This window comes from Zalophus californianus, chromosome 6 (assembly GCF_009762305.2).
Source record: "Zalophus californianus isolate mZalCal1 chromosome 6, mZalCal1.pri.v2, whole genome shotgun sequence".
Taxonomy (NCBI): domain Eukaryota; kingdom Metazoa; phylum Chordata; class Mammalia; order Carnivora; family Otariidae; genus Zalophus; species Zalophus californianus.
Genome location: NC_045600.1, coordinates 91679724 through 91698824, shown reverse-complemented (window position 1 = coordinate 91698824; position 19101 = coordinate 91679724). Strand labels below are relative to the sequence as shown.

At 39.6% G+C, this 19101-nt stretch overlaps 1 protein-coding gene across 2 annotated transcripts in view; it reads right to left on the bottom strand.

Annotated features, from left to right (window-relative positions):
- Positions 1-18889, bottom strand: part of USP8 (ubiquitin specific peptidase 8) — a 73074-nt gene extending 54185 nt beyond the window's left edge. For both annotated transcript variants that reach the window (XM_027570861.2, XM_027570860.2), the window contains exons 1-2: positions 18767-18889; positions 61-229 (exon numbers count right to left, since the gene is read on the bottom strand). In XM_027570861.2, the coding sequence (XP_027426662.2) occupies positions 61-164 (104 nt within the window). In that variant the 5' untranslated portion in view covers positions 165-229; positions 18767-18889. The remainder of the gene's footprint in view (positions 1-60; positions 230-18766) is intronic.
- Between the last annotated feature and the right edge of the window lie 212 nt (positions 18890-19101).

The following is a 19101-nucleotide window of genomic DNA, read 5'->3' as shown; positions in this document are numbered from 1 at the left end:
AATATGGAAATGAACTAAAAATTAATATATGATTCAGTGAAACTAGCAAAGGATACATACTTCCTCGTGCTTATTTTCTCTGGTTTAATTTCTGTCTTCTTATTGAGGTCTTTTAGTGAAGAACTGAGGTAGAGTTCTTTAGGAACTGAAGCCACAGCAGGCATGATGAATAATCTTTACTTTTCCACTTTCACAATGGATGGTGTACTTCATTAAAAGCAGTTCTTTTCTGAAACAAAACGAACACAAATAATTCCTTGACAACAAAACAAGTAAACAGTGAAAAAGCATGAAAGTCCTTAACTAAGGAGGGCACGTGTTGTAATGAGCATTGGGTGTTATACGCAAATAATGAATCATGGAACACTACATCAAAAACTAATGATTTACTGTATGGTGACTAACATAATACAAAAATAAAATACAATCTGAAAAAAGAGAGTGAATTTTAAATTATCTTGAGTACCCATTTTGGGAATTCAAGATATTCAAGGTATCAATTAATTTTTTCAAATATTCATTAACTAAATGAATTATTGTATCACTTTGCCTTAAGTATTAAGAATCTTCCTGTCAAAGGAATTAACAGAATAAGAGCTTTCATATTTTTCTACCGCTAAATCTGCATTAATGTATGGATCACAAATAGAAGTTTCATTGAGAAATATTTCCCTTTCTCATTGATAATACCAGTTAATAAAAGAAGGGGAGGTGAGGGGGAGGCAGAGGGAGAAGGAGAGAGAAAATCCTAAACAGGCTCCGTGCTCAGATTGGAGCCCGATGCAGAGCTCAATCTCATGACCCTGAGATGATGACTTGAGGCGGTATCAAGAGTCAGATGCTTAACCAACTGAGCCACCCAGGCATCCCAAGATTTCATTTTTTTTATATGGTTGAATAATACTCCATTATATATATATACACACATATACCACCATCTTCTTTATCCATTCACCTATCAATGGACACCTGGGTTGATTCCGTAATTTGGCTATTGTAAATAATGCTGCAATAAACAAAGAGGTGCATGTATCCCTTTCAATTATTGTTTTTGTATTTTGGGGGTAAATACCTAGTCGTGCAATTGCTGGATCACAGGGTAGTTCTATTTTTAACTTGTTGAGGAACCTCCAAACTGTTCTCCAGAGTAGCTGTACCAGTTTGCATTCCCACCAACAGTGCATGAGGGTTCCTTTTTCTTCACATCCTTGCCAACACTTGTTTCTTGTGTTTTTGATTTTAGCCATTCTGACAGGTGTGAGGTGATATCTCATTGTAGTTTTGATTTGCATTTCCCTGATAAGTGATACTGAGCATCTTTACATGTGTCTGTTGGCCATCTATGTGTTTGAAGAAAAGTCTGCTCATGTGTTCTACCCGTTTTTTAATTGGATTAGTTTTCTGGGTGTGGGGTTGTAGGAGTTCTTTATATATTTTGGATACTAACCCTTTATTGGATATGTCATTTGCAAATATCTTCTGCCATTCAGTAGGGTGCCTTTGTTTCCTTCTTTACTTTGCAGCTTTTTACTTTGATGTAGTTTCAACAGTTTATTTTTGCTTTTTTCTCTCTTGCCTCACGAGACATAGAAAAATGTTGCTATGGCCAATATCAGAGAAATGCCTGTGATCTCTTCTAGGATTTTTATGGTTTCGGGTCTCACATTTAGATCTTTAATCCATTTTGAGTTTATTTTTGTGTATGGTTAGAGAAAGTGGCCCAGTTTCATTCTTTTGCATTTCACTGTCCAGATAGTCCAAAACTATTTGTTGAAGAGATGGTCTTTTTCCCACTGTATATTCTTGCTTCCTTTGTCAAAGATCGACCATGCAATTGTGGGTTGATTTCTGGGTTTTCTATTCTGGTCCACTGATCTACTGTCTGGTCCACTGATCTACTGTCAAAACAGTATCACACTGTTTTGATTACTACAGCTTTGTAATATAACTTGAAGCCTGGAATTCTGATATGTCCAGGTTTATTTTTTCTTTTTCAAGATTTCCTTGGTTATGTGGGGTCCTTTGTGTTACCATACAAATTTTAGGATTGTTTGCTGTAGTTCAATGGAAAATGTTGTTGGTATTTTGATAGAGATTGCATTAAATCTGTAAATTGCCTTGGGTAGTATAGATATTTTAACAGTATTTGTTCTAACCTATGTGCATGGAATGTCTTTCCATTTCTTTTTGTCATCCTGAATTTTTTTCATCAATGTTTAATAGTTTTCAGAGTACAGGTCTTTTACCTCCTTGGTTAAACTTATTCCTAGATATTTCATTGGTTTTGGTGCAAATGTAAACATAATTCTTTTCTTAATTTTCTGCTGCCTCATTATTAGCATATAGGAATGCCAACAGATTTCTGTACACTGATCTTGTATCCTGTCACTTTACCGACTTATCAGTTCTAGTTCTTTTTTGGTGAAGTCTTTGGGGTATTCTATATATAGCATCATGTCATCTACAAATAGTGAAAGTTTTACTTCTTCCTTATCAATTTGGGTGCCTTTATTTCTTTTTTGTTGTCTAATTTCTGTGGCTAGGACTTCCCCTACTATGTTGAATAAAAGTGGTGAGAGTGGACATTCTTCTCTCGTTCTTGACCTTAGAGGAAAGTTCTGTTTTTACCCACTAAGGATGGATATTAGCTATGTTTTTCATAGATGGCCTTTATTATGTTGAGGTATGTTTCCTCTAAACCTACTTTGTTGAGGGTTTTTATTATGAATGGATGTTGTACTTTGTCAAATGCTTTTGCCGCATTTATTGGAATGACCATATGGTTTCTATTCTTCTCTTACTGATGTCATGCATCATGTTGATTGATTTGTTAATATTGAACCACCCTTGCATCCTGGGAATAAATCCACTGGATTGTGATGTATGATTTTTTTAATGTATTCTTGGATTCAGTTTGCTAATATTTTGTTGAGGATTTCTGCATCTATGTTCATTGGATATATTGCCTGTAGTGCTTTTTTTTTGTGGTGTCTTTATCTGGTTTTGGTATCAGGGTGGTACTGGCTTCACAGAATAAATTTCGAAGTTTTTCTCTCTCTCTTCTATTTTTTTGGAATAGTCTTGAGAATGGTATTAACATTTCTTTAAATGTTTGGTAGAGGGGCACCTGGGTGGCTCAGTTGTTAAGTGTCTGCCTTCGGCTCAGGTCATGATCCCACAGTCCTGGGATCGAGCCCTGCATTGGGCTCCCTGCTTGGTGGGAAGTGTGCTTCTCCCTCTCCCACTCCCCCTGCTTGTGTTCCCTCTCTTGCTGTGTCCCTATCAAATGTTTGGTAAAATTCTGTGAAGTCGTCTGGTCCTGGACTTTTGTTGGGAGTTTTTCATTACTGACTCAATTTCCTTACTGGTAACTGGTCTGTTCAAATTTTCTATCTCTTCCTGCTTTAACTTTGGTAGGCTATGTGCTTCTAGGAATTTATCCATCTCTTCTAGGTTGTCCAATTTGTTGGCATATAATTTTTCATAATGTTCTCTACAACTGTTTGTATTTCTGTGGTGGTGTTATTTCTCCTCTTTCATTTGTACTTTTATTTGGGTTCACTCTCTCCTTTTTTATTTTTTTTAGTCTGACCAGAAGTTTACCAATTTTGTTATCTTTTCAAAGAACCAGCTCCTAGTTTCATTGATCTGTTATTGCTTTTTCTGCTCTAATCTTTGTTATTTCCTTCCTTCTACTGGTTTTGGGTATGTTTGTTCTTCTTTCTCTAGCTCCTTCTTTCTCTAGCTCCTCCTTTCTCTAGCTTCTTTAAGGTTAGGTTGTTTGAGATCATTTCTGCTTCTTGAGGTAGCCCTGTATTGGCTACAAACTCCCCCCTTTGAACTGCTTTTGCTGCATCCCAAAGATTTTGGATCATTGTGTTTTCATTTTAATTTGTCTCCGTGTAATTTTTTATTTCTTCTTTGATTTTTTTGGATGACCCACTCATTACTTAATAGCATGTTATTTCACCTCCATATACTTGTGGTCTTTGCAGATTTTTTCTTGTGGTTGATTTCTAGTTTCACAGTGTTGTGGTCAGAAAAGATGCATAGTATGACTCTAATCTTCCTGAATTTGTTGAGGCTTGTTTTGTGGATTTATATATGATCTATCGTGGAGAACGTGTATTCTAATGTTTTAGGATGGAATGTTCTGAATCTATCTGGTAAATCCATCTGGTCCAGTGGTCATTTAAAGCTACTGTTTCCAGGGTGCCTGGTGGGCTCAGTTGGAAGAGGAGGTGACTCTTGATCTCGGGGTCATGAGTTTGAGCCTCACGTTGGGTATAGAGATTAAATAGCTAAAAAAAAAATAGTAATAATAATAACAAAACTACTATTTCTCTGCTGATTTTGTTTGGATGATCTGTCCACTGATGCAAATGGGGTGTTAAAAGTCCCCTACTGTCATGATCCCAGGGTCCTGGGATCGAGTCCCACATTGGGCTCCTTGCTGAGCAAGGAGCCTGCTTCTCCCTCTGCCGGCCTCTGTCTCTCTCTCTCTCTCTGATAAATAAAAAAATAAAGTCCCCTATTGTTCCTGTATTACTACTGATTATTTCCTACAGTTTTATGCATTTGGAAGCTCCCACGTTGGGTGCATAAGTATTTATAATTGTTATATCTTGTTGGATTGTCCCCTTTGTGATTATTTAATGTCTCTGTCTCTGTTACAGTCTTGTCTTAAAGTCTATTTTGTCCAACATAAAGTATTGCTGCCCTGGCTTTCTTTTGGCATCCATCTGCACAGTAAATGTTTCTCCATCTCCTCACTTTAAATCTGCAAGTGTCTTTTGGTCTGAAATGAGTCTCTTGCAGAGAGCATCTAGATAGGCCTTGTTTTATTAACCACTCTGCTATATATGTCTTTTGTTTGGAGTGTTTAGTCCATTTACATTCACAGTAAGTATTGATAAATAAGTAATTACTGACATTTTGTTACTTGTCTTGTGGTTGTTTTTATAGATTTTCTCTTCTTCTTTCTTCTCTTGCTCTCTTTCATAGTTTGTTGGCTTTCCTTAGTGATATACTTGGATTCCTTTTCCTTTGTTCTTTGCGTATCTATTACTGGTTTGTTTGTTTGTTTTTAAGATTTTATTTATTTATTTGACAAAGAGAGACACAGCGCGAAAGGGAACACAAGCAGGGGGAGTGGGAGAGGGAGAAGTAGGCTTCCCATGGAGCAGGGAGCCCAACGTGGGCCTTGATCCTAGGACTCTGGGATCATGACCTGAGCCGAAGGCAGACGCTTAACCGACTGAGCCACCCAGGCACCCTATTACTGGTTTTTTATTTGTGGTTACCATTAGGTTTGTATATAACATCTGCATAGCAGTTCATATTAAGTTGATGACTGCTTAAGTTTGAACTTATCTATTCTGTACTCCTCTCCCACCCCAAGTTTTAGGTATATGGTGTCACAATTTACATCCATTTATTTTATGAATCCCTTAACTGATTTTTTAAAGAAATACTTATTTTTACTGCTTTTTTTACTTTTCATACTCTCATGGTCTTTCCTTTCCACTCAGTGAGTTCCCTTTAATATTTCTTGTTGAGCTGGTTTAGTGCTCATGAACTCCTTCAGTTTTGTCTGAGAAACTCTATCTCTCCTTCTCTTCTGAACGATAGTCTTGATGGATACAGTACTGTTGGCTGCAGATTTTTTCCTTTTGGCACTTTGAATATATCATGCCACTCTCTTCTGGCCTGAAAAGTTTCTGCTGCAAAATATGTTGATAGCCTTATGGGGTTTCCCTTTTTTCCCCTTTTCTCTGCAGCTTTAAAATTTTTTCTTTATTACTAGTTTTTGCTTTTTTTTTTTTTTAAGGAAATTTACTTATTTATTTGACAGAGACACAGCAAGAGAGGGTACAGAAGCAGGGGGAGTGGGAGAGGGAGAAGCAGGCTTCCCACAGAGCAGGGAGGCCAATGTGGGGCTCGATCCCATGACTCTGGGATCATGACCTCAGCCGAAGGCAGGCGCTTAACAACTGAGCCATCCAGGCACCCCTGCTTTTTGCTTTTTTAATTACCATGTGTCTTGGGGTGGACCTCCTTGCACTGAATTTTTTGGGACAATCTCTGTGCCTCCTAGATCTGGATATATTTCCTTCCCCAGATTAGGGAAGTTTTCAGCTACTATTTCTTCAAATAAATTTTCTGCCCCCTTATCTCTTCTTCTTCTGCGATCCCTACAATGTGAATGTTATTACACTTTGATGGAGTCACCAAGTTCTTAAGACTCTTCTCAATTTACAAAATTTTCTTTCCTCTACTTTGCTCAGCTTGATTACTTTCCATTATTCTGTTTTCCAGGTCATTAATTCATTTCTCTGCTTCATCTATCCTACTACTTATTCCATAAAGTGTATTTTTAATTTCATTTATTATGTTCTTGATATCTGATTCTTTTTTCTCTCTTTGTTAAGGGTCTCACTGATGTCCTCCACTCTTTTCTCAAGTCCAGTGAGTATCTCTGTGAAAATTACTTTAAATTTTCTTTTTCCTTTTTTTAAAGATTTTATTATTTATTTGATGGAGAGAGCAAGAGAGCACAAGCAGGGGGAACAGTAGAGGGAGAGGGAGAGGCAGGCTCCCTGCCAAGCAGGGAGCCCAATGCAGGGCTCGATCCCAGGACCCTGGGATCATGACTTGAGCTGAAGGCAAATGCTTAACCATCTGAGCCACCCAGGCGCCCCTACTTTAAATTTTCTATCAGGCATATTACCACACTCTTGGTGTGGTTTGGTCTTGTTCTTTCATTTGGGACATATTTCTATATCTCCTCATTTTGTTTAACTCTGTGTGTTTCTGTGTTTTTGAAAAGTCAGCTACATCTCTTGCTCTTCACAGTCTTCTTCATAAGTCATAACGGCCTTATGAAGAAGAGGTCCTGTGGTGCCCTGTGTGCAATGGCTCCTGTTCCCCAGGGACTGGTGCTTCAGGAAGTGTCTCCTATGTGTGTTATATGTGCTCTATTGTTGAGAACTAGCCTCTTTTTCCTTCAGTCCAGTTGTCAGCAGAGGCTCTCTTTGCCTGTTGTAGGCAGGGCTTGGTCCCAGGCTGGGTGGGGTGCGTTTTAACAAGGTGTGTGGTGGTCTGCTTGCAAAATGAGATGTGCCACTGCTGCTGGCAGAACTGAGGTTCCACAAAATGCAAGGGTCAAGAGACAAAAGTGTTGGTGGGGTTTGCACCAGTATTCTAGGGCAGGGGGACTGCAGTGCCCAGACTGAGCCAAGTATGACTGGGAAGGGCAGATCTGCTGAAGCGTGGGGCTGGGGCTTGGTGTATGCAAGTTAAGTAGTGAATGTTGGTGCTGTGCTGGTTCCTGCAGCTGGCAGTGTGTTTATACTGGGGGGTAGGGGAAGGAAATGGCATGTACCAGCTCCTTTGCTCCTGATGTGGTCTCCCCGTGATCCCCTGCCTCTCCAGGCCACACTCTGAGATGAGTAAATTACTCTCCCTCCTGTTTGCCCCCAATATTTTTCACTACTGCTTCCAGTCTGTATCTCTGCAGGCTGTTTGCTGTGCTGTCTCTTCAAGGTTGGGGACTTAACTTCCTAATGCCCTCCTGGCTCTTCCAGAACCAAGCCTGCTGATTTTTAAAATTCCAGGCTGAGGGGGCGCCTGGGGGGCTCAGTCAGTTAAGCATCTGCCTTCGGCTCAGGTCATGATCCCAGGGTCCTGGGATCGAGCCCCACGTAGGGCTCCCTGCTCTGTGGGAAGCCTGCTTCTCCCTCTCCCACTCTCCCTGCTTGTGTTCCCTTTCTTGCTGTGTCTCTGTCAAATAAATAAATAAAATCTTTAAAAAATAAAAAATAAATAAATAAAATAAAATTCCAAACTGGTAAGTCCCACTGGTTGTAGGAACTCCAAAAATGCAGGTCCTCTCACTTTCAAAGCAAATGGTTATGGGGAATCATCTTCCCTGTGGGCTCCCTGGTGTGAAAGTCTGTTTTTCACCCTTCTCACCACCAGTTCCCTCCCCACCACAGACAGCTGCAGGCCATTTTGCTCTCAAACTGTGTCTTTGCCCTTCCTACCATCTTTGATGTGGCCTCTTCTCTATCTTTAGTTGTGGAGTTTGTTCTGCCAGTCTTCAAATTGTTTTCTGCGTTATTTATGCTGATGTGAGCATTATCTAGTAGTACCCCTGGGAAAAGGTGTGCTTAGGGTCCTCATACTCCACCATCTTTCCAGGCAGCAACAAAGTATTTTTTTAATTAAGGACTGTACATTTTTTTTAGACATAATGCTATCACACACTAACTAGACTACAGTACAGTGTTAACATAACTTTTATATGCCCTGCAGAACAAAAAAAATCATTTGATTCTTTTTATTTCGATATTTCTTCTATTGCAGTGGTCTGGAACCGAACTCATAATGCCTCCAAGGTATGCCTGTAGTTACATAAATGCATTTAAGAGATAACTTTTTTTCCCTATCACTTCATTAACTTAATGCTCTTTATTTTACCAATTCCCTTTTATTAGATGAATGGTCATCCATAAATATCTAATCCTGAAAAGCTCAGTAAGGTACAACTTGGGGGGGAGGGAGGCATTTGTTCACTCATGTGAAACTCCAAAGGTGCCCTGATTTGCTTTGATTTGAGTCATGTTTTACACTAATACTTTGTGATCTGAAACTCATCCCTTCTAACCCTGTGAAATTAACCCACTGTCTTAGTCACCAAACCTAGCTATTTTTCTCTATAGGTTACATTTTTACAATGTTCATTTTTTTCCACCTATACTTGCTCTATGTGTCTACAAACATGTTTAGCCAAACACTTTATTTAGTAGTTTCAGATCTATGTATTTAGAGACAGTGATTTCATACATAAGTACTTTCTACTTTTCACTCCCGGCTGTGTTCTGTGTCTAAAGCTATAGTGATAGGAGAGGAAAAAAACTTCTGGACCACACCATTACACCCAAATGGATCAACAAACATTAAATATGTCCTTCTAGTTAGATATCTAATTCATTAACAATTCATCACCAAACCAGCTAAGAGCACCCATTAAGTAAAGAGTATAAGTACCGCGCGCTAACCGATCGCGCCACTGGAGCTCCTTTTAAGTAAAGAGTATGATAGGGATCCCCTGGATTTCCTCACAATTACAGAGCCAACAGCATCATCTGAGTATCTTAATTTGCAAAAAACACTAAGCTATGTGTTAAAGATACAAGTATGTAAGACATGGTCCTTGACGTCACAGGATAAACAGTTTGACCAGAGAACACCTTCTCCTCCCCACACCCACCATATTCTCACCTCCTGCTTATCCCCTCAACTCTGAGTGAAAAAGCAGGAATACATATGGTGTGTAGGGCATGTACACCATTTGTATAAAGTTTAAAAACAAACTAAATTGAACAGTGTATTGCCTAAGGATTCAAATAAGGTAAACATAAAAGGCAGATAGGAAATGATAAACAGAAAATTCTATTTCTGGAGAGGCAGAGGATGTAATCAGGAGGCACATACAAGGAGCTTTAGGGATACCAGTAAGGTTTTATTCCTCAAGTTGGGTGGCACATTCAAAGGTGATCACAGGGTAATCATTTTACTATAATGCTTTATAACATATAAAAGAATATAAGTAACATAACATATATTTCATAAAAATTTTTAAAGAAAACTCTTAACTATATTGTATGACAATGCAAATATGAATAAAAATGTGCAATTGTTTATAAACATGAAAATACCAGACACATGTGAAAGTTAGGAAGTATGGGTAAAACAAGCAAACACAAAATATGTTTTTAAATATTGATTTAAAAAATATATTTGGGGGACACCTGGGTGGCTCAGTGGTTAAGCAACTGCCTTTGGCTCAGGTCTTGATCCCAGGGTCCTGGGATCGAGTCCCGCATTGGGCTCCCTGCTCAGCAGTGAGTCTGTTTCTCCCTCTTCCTCTGACTTTCTGCCCACTTGTGCTCACACTCTCTCTCTCTCAAATAAAGAAATAAAATAAAAAAATATATATATATTTGGAATATTGGAAGAGCCTGATACATAAAACTTTTGGAGTACAGACAGCTTCCATACAGTGGTGTGAATGGAAGCAAGAACATGAGTATTAAGGAATAAAGAAATGGAAGCAGGCTGTAGATAACTTAACAACAACAACAAACTGGCAATAAAAAAGAGAATGCTGGGATAGAGTGGGATGGTTCTCCAGGAACATGATTTCTACTGAAATAATAAGAAGCAACAGTTGAGGAGAAATACATTTGACTAAGGGAAAGCAATGTAAGGTCAAGAAACTAACTCTTTGGGAAGGTGTTTAAGGAAACCTGTGGTAGAGGCAGGGGACATTGGAGTTGGGACTATTAATGAGGGCCAGAAGACAGTAAGGTAACAGTAACAAGAACTACTCTTGACTTTTCTGCTCTCAGCTAGTTCAGCTAAGATCTGAAGCTTACTTAACCAACAGAAAGCCAACATTTGCTCCCCTGATACAGGCTACCTCTTGAAATGTAATTCCCCAAAAGCCCAATCACTTTTTGTTGGTGATACTACTAAGTGTACTAAGACAGGGACTGAAGCCAGAATTAGGCAGATTAGCCAGGTACCAGCCTGAAAGTATCTGTTTTTCCAATTCTATCCTCTATCTGGGTCACAAGTGCTAGTGGTCTAACCACAGAATGTATGTTCAAAAAGTCAGAGTCTATTTTGTAGATTCATGACAATTAGGTTTCTTGGCTGGGGAAAGAAAGCTATTGATTTGAACCTTCTAAAATAAAGGTCTAGAATATATTCTCAGGTGAATCTGTTTCTCATGTTTACCTTTAAAGCTGGGCTCCTTGAAAAACTAATATAAAAACTACATGTGCTACCTAGGTAACTTAAAATTGTAAACCATTACCTACCTCAAGGTTAAATTAAATTCAAACATTCACAGATATCCTGCTGTATAGAAGACATTGTGCTTCCAGGAACTCAAAGATTAGATATGATATCTTTCCCCAGAAAGTTTAAAAAAACTAATGTGAGGGCGCCTGGGTGGCTCAGTTGGTTAAGCGACTGCCTTCGGCTCAGGTCATGATCCTGGAGTCCCGGGATCGGGTCCCACATCGGGCTCCTTGCTCAGCAGGGAGTCTGCTTCTCCCTCTGACCCTCTTCCCTCTTGTGCTCTCTATCTCTCATTCTCTCTCTCTCAAATAAATAAAATCTTAAAAAAAAATAAAAAAACTAATGTGAAAGAAAAAGTTGTAAGCAGTGGTAATACAACACAGTAAGATATCTAACTCTAAAGAGTTATAAATAACGTACAATAAGACAAATTAAGAAGAAAGATTAAGTATGACTAGAGGGATCTTGGAAAAGACAACATTTATGTGAATCTTGGTAGGAGAAGGTTTTTGATAGAGAAGAGGTACTGTATGAGGGAAAAAAACCAAGAGAGTAAAGAACATCTTGAGGAACTAGCCAATACAGAGAATGAGCAAGGATCTACTAGATAGGAAAGCCTGAAAAAATAGTCTGCGAACAGAAAATACAAGACCTTAAATGTCACAATAAAGCATTTACTTTGTTTTCTAAAAGTAAAAGAAAACCATAAGATTCTGAAGAAGAGTTATGTGATCCAAACTGAAATGCTAGAGTTAGGCTTTAAAAGACAAGACAAGAAAGACACTAGTAATCTATGATAATGATCCTAAGGAGAGATGATGAAGGTCAGAACTAGGGCAGGAGAGATGGAATGAAGGAGGCAGATACATGAGACACTGCAAAGATAGAGGACTTGGCTAATGATTAGACACATGGAGGGAAGGTATAAGATTATAGTGACAAACTTTTTACTGACAGTTTAAAGTTAACTTTTGTATCCTTAGTTGATTTTTTTTAAAGATTTTTATTTATTTATATTAGAGAGAGAGAGAGGGAGAGAGGAAGCACGAGCAGGGGGGAAGGAGCAGAGAGAGGGACAAACAGACTCCATGCTGAGTGCAGAGCCCGATACAGGGCTTGATCTCAAAACCGTGAAATCATGACCTGAGCTGAAATCAAGAGTCAGAAGCTCAACTGACTGAGCCACCCAGGTGCCCCTCAGTAATCTCTACATCCAATGTGAAGCTCAAACTTACAATGCCAAGATCAAGAGCAGCACGCTCTACTGACCTGAACCAGCCAGACTCTCCTGTCCTTATATGATTTTTGAGAACAGCTGAAATAAGTAACAATTTTCTCTGATAATGTTATCAAAGGACCACAGTTGTTTTCATTTTCATTTACAAAATTATATAAGTTTCACTGTCGAATAAGATGCCTGGTGTTAAAAATACTTACAGCATTGCCTTAATTGCTGTTTCAGCCTCTACAATCACAGATTTCTGCAGAAGTCAAAGTACAACGTAAAGGGTATTTTCCCTAATCAAATGAGAAAGCAAAGAAGGATACACATGCAACTTAAATCTATGTGAAATTTAATGTGTTAAATTCTTGATCAGTCATTCTGCTGCACTTTGCCTTTAAAGATTTCAAAATAGGTTGACATAAAATATATGACTGAATGAATTCACAATTTATTTTGGCTGCAACAGTAAAAACAAGGAAAAGAGCAGCAGCAGTTTTTTGTTGTTGTAACAATCCTACTGATACTTATAAAAGAATGTTCAATAGAAACTACTTGCTTATATCTAGAACTGAATATAACATACAACCTATTAAAACTGTTATGCTTCAAAAAGGATTGTGTGTTAAAAAATAAAAAAGTATATGTGAGAAAAATTAAAGTTCTTCTAAAAAAATAATTTTCTTAAGATGTGTAAATCTTAAATACTTCAGCTTTAGTCACACAGCAATGCTCCAAAAGTGAAATCCAGACAGTGCTGAAAATTAGTTAACAAAATGGGGGGGGGAAGGAAGGCGTATGTATCCCCCTCTCTGTTTATGACAGCCTTCTGATTCTTCCCAAGAGAAAGAGTAAAGATAGATGACTTGAACCAGAGTGAAGACTAAAAAGTAAAAAGGTGAAGACTGAGGTTTGTGGTCAAACTGGTCCTGATATCTTAACTAGGGCTTCACACCAGCCACTGCCTAGGTCCTTGGCAATGCTGAAAGTAGAACAAAGTTTGTCTCCATTGGGCATCCATCATCTCAGTCCCTCTCTCCCCTTAAACAGCAACAGCACTCATTATATCTTTTGATTGCCTTAAATTTCACATAATCCAATCTATACTCATTCTAGTTTTTTTAAGATTTTATTTATTTATTTATTTATTTATTTGAGAGAGAGAGAAATAGCATGAGAGGGGAGAGGGTCAGAGGGAGAAGTAGACTTCCCGCCAAGCTGGAAGCCCGATGTGGGACTCGATCCCAGGACTCCAGGATCATGACCTGAGTCGAAGGCAGTCGCTTAACCAACTGAGCCACCCAGGCACCCTATACTCATTCTAGTTTAAATGCCACAGACAAGTAAGTAATCGTGAAATATTTTAAAGTAATCCTAAAGTATTAAGAAGGCTCAACCCTTTTAAAAATTAGTCATTGCTAAAACTTCTGGTATTTTTTGAATATCTACTATATGTCTAGCACTGAGCTAATAATTGTGTGAGAGCAGTGTTTTTTTGTTTTTTAAGATTTATTTATTTATTTGAGAGGAGAGGGAGGCAGAGAAAAAGAGAGGGAGGGAGGGGGAGAAGGAACAGATGGAGAGAGAGGGAGAGAATCTCAAGCAGAATCCCCACTGAGCACAGAGCTCCACATGGAGGCTGGATCCCACCACCCTGAGATCATGACCTGAGCTGAAACCAAGAGTCTGATGCTTAACCGAGTGAGCCACCCAGGTGCCCCAAGGGCAGTGTTTCCAAATCCATAAGGTCATAATCAGCATTTAAAAAAATAAAATTGAAGAGAAAATATCAGAGCATGTCCACATATAGTAAGGTTAAGTACTGTTTCATGAAACTTCAGTTTGGGTTGTGTATGTGTATGCATATAACACTGGATTGAAATGTAAAATGTTATTTCTTACTACAGGTTACAACTGAAAAAGTGTAAAAGTTCTGCAGAGCAATGCTACTTCAAGTGTGGCCCACAGACCAGACAGCTGGGGAACTGTTACCAGTCTGTGATAAAATAAGAAATTTATGACAGATGTAAATCCATTAAGCACACTAGTAGCAAGACCTTCTCTGTGAAGAAAGCAGTCCACTAATTTATACTGTGGTACAAGCTTCAAGCCTATAACACAGACTGGCTACTTTGAGTGACATTGCTCTAGGGGATAAAGAGAGTACCATAGGGCTTCTGATCCAAATGTCTTAGTTTAGTTACCAAGACCAAACTAATACCTATTAAATAATACGCCAACAATTAATTGCTACACTGTATATTAGTATGTGACTCCAGTCACTGGGAAGTCAAAAAAAGGAGAACATTTTTTTTAAAAAGATTTTATTTATTTATTTGACAGAGAGAGACACTGCAAGAGAGGGAACACAAGCAGGGGGAGTCGGGAGAGGGAGAAGCAGGCTTCCCGTTGAGCAGGGAGCCCGATGTGGGGCTCGAACCCAGGACCCTGGGATCACAACCTGAGCCGAAGGCAGATGCTTAACGACTGAGGCACCCAGGCACCCCGAGAACATTTTTTTTTAAGATTTTTATTTATTGGGGCGCCTGGGTGCCTCAGTCGTTAAGCGTCTGCCTTCGGCTCAGGTTGTGATCCCAGGGTTCTGGGATCGAGCCCCGCATCGGGTTCCCTGCTCGGCGGGAGGCCTTCTTCTCCCTCCCACTCCTCCTGCTTATGTTCCCTCTCTCGCTGTCTCCCTCTGTCAAATAAATAAATTAAAAAAAAAAAAGATTTTTATTTATTCAAGGATGCCTGGGTGGCTCAGTCGGTTAAGTGTCTGCCTTTGGCTCAGGTTATGATCCCAGGGCCCTGGGATTGAGTTCCGCATTGGGCTCCTTGCTCAGCAGGGAGCCTGCTTCTCCCTCAGCTGCTCTTCCTGCTTGTGCTCTCTGTCAAATAAATAAAATCTTAAAAAAAAAAGATTTTTATTTATTCATTTGACAGAAAAAGACAGCGAGAGAGGGAACACAAGCAGGGGGAGAGTGGGAGAGGGAGAAGCAGGCTTCCTGCAGAGCAGGCAGCCTGATGCGGGGCTCGATCTCAGGACCCTGGGATCACGACCTGAGCCGAAGGCAGACGCTTAACCGACTGAGCCACCCAGGTGCCCCAAAAGAAGGAGAAAATTTGGTGTAGCTTCATCCAGCCTAGAGTGCACTCTCTTTGGTGCTGGTCCCTCTTCCTTCAAGGACCAACTTAAGTTCCACTTCTTTCATCCTTGATGGTCCCAGCTATGGGGAGTTCATTTCTTGGTCTAAATTCTATAGTATGTACAATCTGTGTCATTGCCTTAGTATAGTATTTCAACCAAATGACAATTATGACTAGGTTTTAAGACCCTCATAAGTATGAAGTGCTCATGATGATGTGATGAGGCAGAGACAAAAACTAGCCCTAAGGATAAGATTTAGTTATGAATTGAGTGAGAAAGGAGGGTATTCCAGAAAAGGAAGCCAACATGAACAAAGACACAAAATGAGGAATTAAGTACCAGAAGGCAATGAGAAAAATAAGGACTACTATAGGGATTACAGATCCTTCTCAATTCATGAAGGGGTTATGTCCCAATAAATCCACAAGAAGTTGAAAATACCATTAAGTCAAAAATACATTAATACACCTAATCCAACAAACATCACAGCTTAGCCTAGCCTACCTTAAACATGCTCAGGACACTTCCTTAGCCAATAGTTGGGCAAAACCATCTATCACAAAGCCTATTTTATTATAAAGTGTTAATATCTCATGTAATTTATTGAATACTATACTGAAAGTGAAAAACAGAATAGCTGGAAGTCTATCAGTTGCTCACCCCCACCATCACATGGCTGACTGGGCACTGTGGCTCACTGTCACTGCCCAGTACCACATATTGCTGCCTGAGAAAAGATCAAAATTCAAAATCTGAAGTACAGTTTCTACTGAGCGTGTATCACTTTTACACAATCATAAAGTTGAAAAATCCTAGGTCAAACCATATTAAGTTGGGGACCATCAGTACAGGGAAATAATCAATTTGATCAAGGGACTCCAAGTACATATCTTCCTTACATGTCACTACTCTGACATGCTAGATCCCTAGCACTGACCTCAGTCCTTACTGTCAACACTTAATAACTGTTGGCTAACAATAAATTATATTAGGTAAGGAGATGGAGTCATATTATGGAGGGCTTCTGAAGCCATCAAGAATTGTTTATAATTTATTCAACAGGCAACAAGCCAGTTCTCAAAGGGGAAAATGATACCTCAGGTCGGGTCAAAGTGGGGATATGCAAGACGGATTTGAAGGAAATAGGAACAAGGAATAATACTTTGGATAAGAATAACCAGCAGGCCACTGAAAAAGAGAACACAAAAAGGCAGAAATATGCTTGTGTAACAGAACAGACTGAGACAGAAAATCTTCTCTGGTGTGTACACACACATAGAACGGTAGTGCTGTTTAACAACAACAACAACAACAAACCAACACTAGTTTAAAAAACTGATCAGTGTACAAGCAGCATCTCTCAACCTGGCACTATTCTTATTTTGAACCAGATAAAACTTTGTTATAGGAGGCTGCCCTGTGCATTGCAGGATATTTAGCAGCACCCCTGGCCTCTACCCACTAGATGCCAGTAGTAATTCATCCCCCTCCAGCTGTGACAACCAAAAATGTCTCCAGACATTGCTGAATGTCCCCTGGTGGGCAAATTACTACCAAATAAGAATCATTGATTCACAGGAAATTTTAAACATGTATGCAAAAGTAACATCTAAAGATGCCTTGATAGAGATGTAAATATGTAAGTAGAGATTAGGTCCACAGACAGACCAGATAAATATTAAACCAACTATTAAGGCATTAACATAACTTGCTTTTGAAACTCAAACTCATGCTACGAAAGTCCAAGCCCCATGAAGAGGTCATGCATAGGTGCTCCAGATGACATCCCTAGCTGAACTACCAGCCAACATCAACTGCCATTCATGCAAATGAGCCATCTTGGATGTCCAACTCAGTTAAGCTTTCAGATGACTTCAACCCTGGCTGCCTATCTGACCACAAATGCATGAAACTCTAAGTGAGAACCAACCAGCTGACTCCAGTTAGCCCACAGAAATATAACAGATAAAACATAACAGTTTGAAGCTACTTTGTTTGGAGTGATTTGTTATGTATCAATAGGTAATTGGGACAATAACCACGATTAAAAAAAAAAAGTTTCCTTAAGTATACCCAATAAGATTAGCAACTCATATTTGATGGGCACATTTTTCCTCTAATCTCTACAAAAATAACTGCATCTTCATGTAGAAAAATTCATAATGAAAATATAATGCTAGACATTTTATGGAAAAAAATTTGATGTGCTGGATTTATTTTCCAACTGTCTTACTTTACAAAAGCCATTTTGGATCTTTCCTGATATGTTCATATTAATAAACAAATAGTTATAATGATTATTAAAGGTCAAGTAATACATAAAGTTAAATACTAAAAAGACACCTTTAAAATGTTTTTGTTAGTTTTTCTCATGCATTGTTTTCTCAAAGAATACGATACATACCTACACACTTATGTGCAATTAATGCATATTTATGTCATTAATAACAAACTGTTGTTTTACTATAAGGTTCCTACTATCTAATTTTAAAGATGTACCCAATGTGTCACAAGAAAAAGAATACACATTTCAAGGCAGCCACTGCAATAGGATAAACGCATAGCACAACCTACATCACCTTTCAGATAAAATGGCCCAGTACTGTGGAGTCATGACAAACTATCTAAATCCATCAGGAAAGACACTCAACAATGAACGTTAAGCAGAATGTTGAGATGCAAAATCTGCTTACATAGCAAAGCCACAGAGCAGGCCTAGAACAGGTACAGTTCCTTAACAAATACCACCTGACATTTTTAATGGCTTCAGCAAAAGATATACAAAACTAACACTGCTGGCAGATTCAGAAACAGTAACATCCCTTTCATCTGAAACCCTCAGGGTGCTTAAGAAATATTAAATTCCTTCAGGTAAATATTTTGTTAGTGATTAAGTGACTTGCTTCAAGGTCACAGAATAAACTGGAGAAAAGAATTAAATCCAAGGTGTAGTCTGCAGCTTTATGTATAAATGAACATCACTGCGATTCGGGGTTCTGTGGAGGTGAAATTTACTTGTCCCACAACTCTAGGAGAGGCCACATTTTAGCAAAGAAAAGCTTTTATTTAGGGAAGTCATAGTTTTAACTGAGCTTATAGGTTCTTTAAACTCATACTTGGACTTCACTAAAACTAAGTTTGACTGAGACAGAGAAGGTACTGGGAAACACTGTGAGGGGCTGTATTAAAGGCCTGGGACTGTAGCTCGATAGCAGAAAATCAGAAAACGGAGGCCAGAGGAAGGAGGTCAAAGTCGGGTCTAAGTGTTGAAGAAGAACGAGGGATCGTCAAGGCCACCTTCTAAGACCGGAAAACCTGAAAAAACTACACGAAACTCACTGGACAACCCTGGGGAGGCAGCGGGAAAGACCCGAGGTCGGGCCCTTCCTCTAAAAGCCGATTCTATGTTCAGGGTTTTCGGACAGGACCTGTCTCCCCGGTGACGAGCAGCTTGTGAAAAGAAAAGGTGTTCAATGCAGACGGCTTCCTGAGGAACAAAGGCCAGGACCCAGAACTACACTCACCGTGGCGCCGGCCGCGCTTGACTATCGCCGGCCTCCTCTCCAAAGGCCCATCTTCCACCAACTCGAAGAAGAATTAGCCTTCGCTACCCCGACGGAAACCAGCCCAGCTCATCCCCTTTTCCCAGTTTGCACTGCGTTGCGACGCGTCGCGTCTTCGACGTCATGGAGAGGAGGGGCTGCGAGCGCGCGCGCCCCCGCCCGCCAGTGACTACTTCCTCTTCCGCAGTCTTGCTCACACCAGGGAGGTGGGAGGGTTAAAAAGGACGCTTTGGGTGGGCGGCGAGGGCAGGGCCCCGGCTAGACTAAGCTTCCGTGCGCTTTCCCGCCGGTCGCGT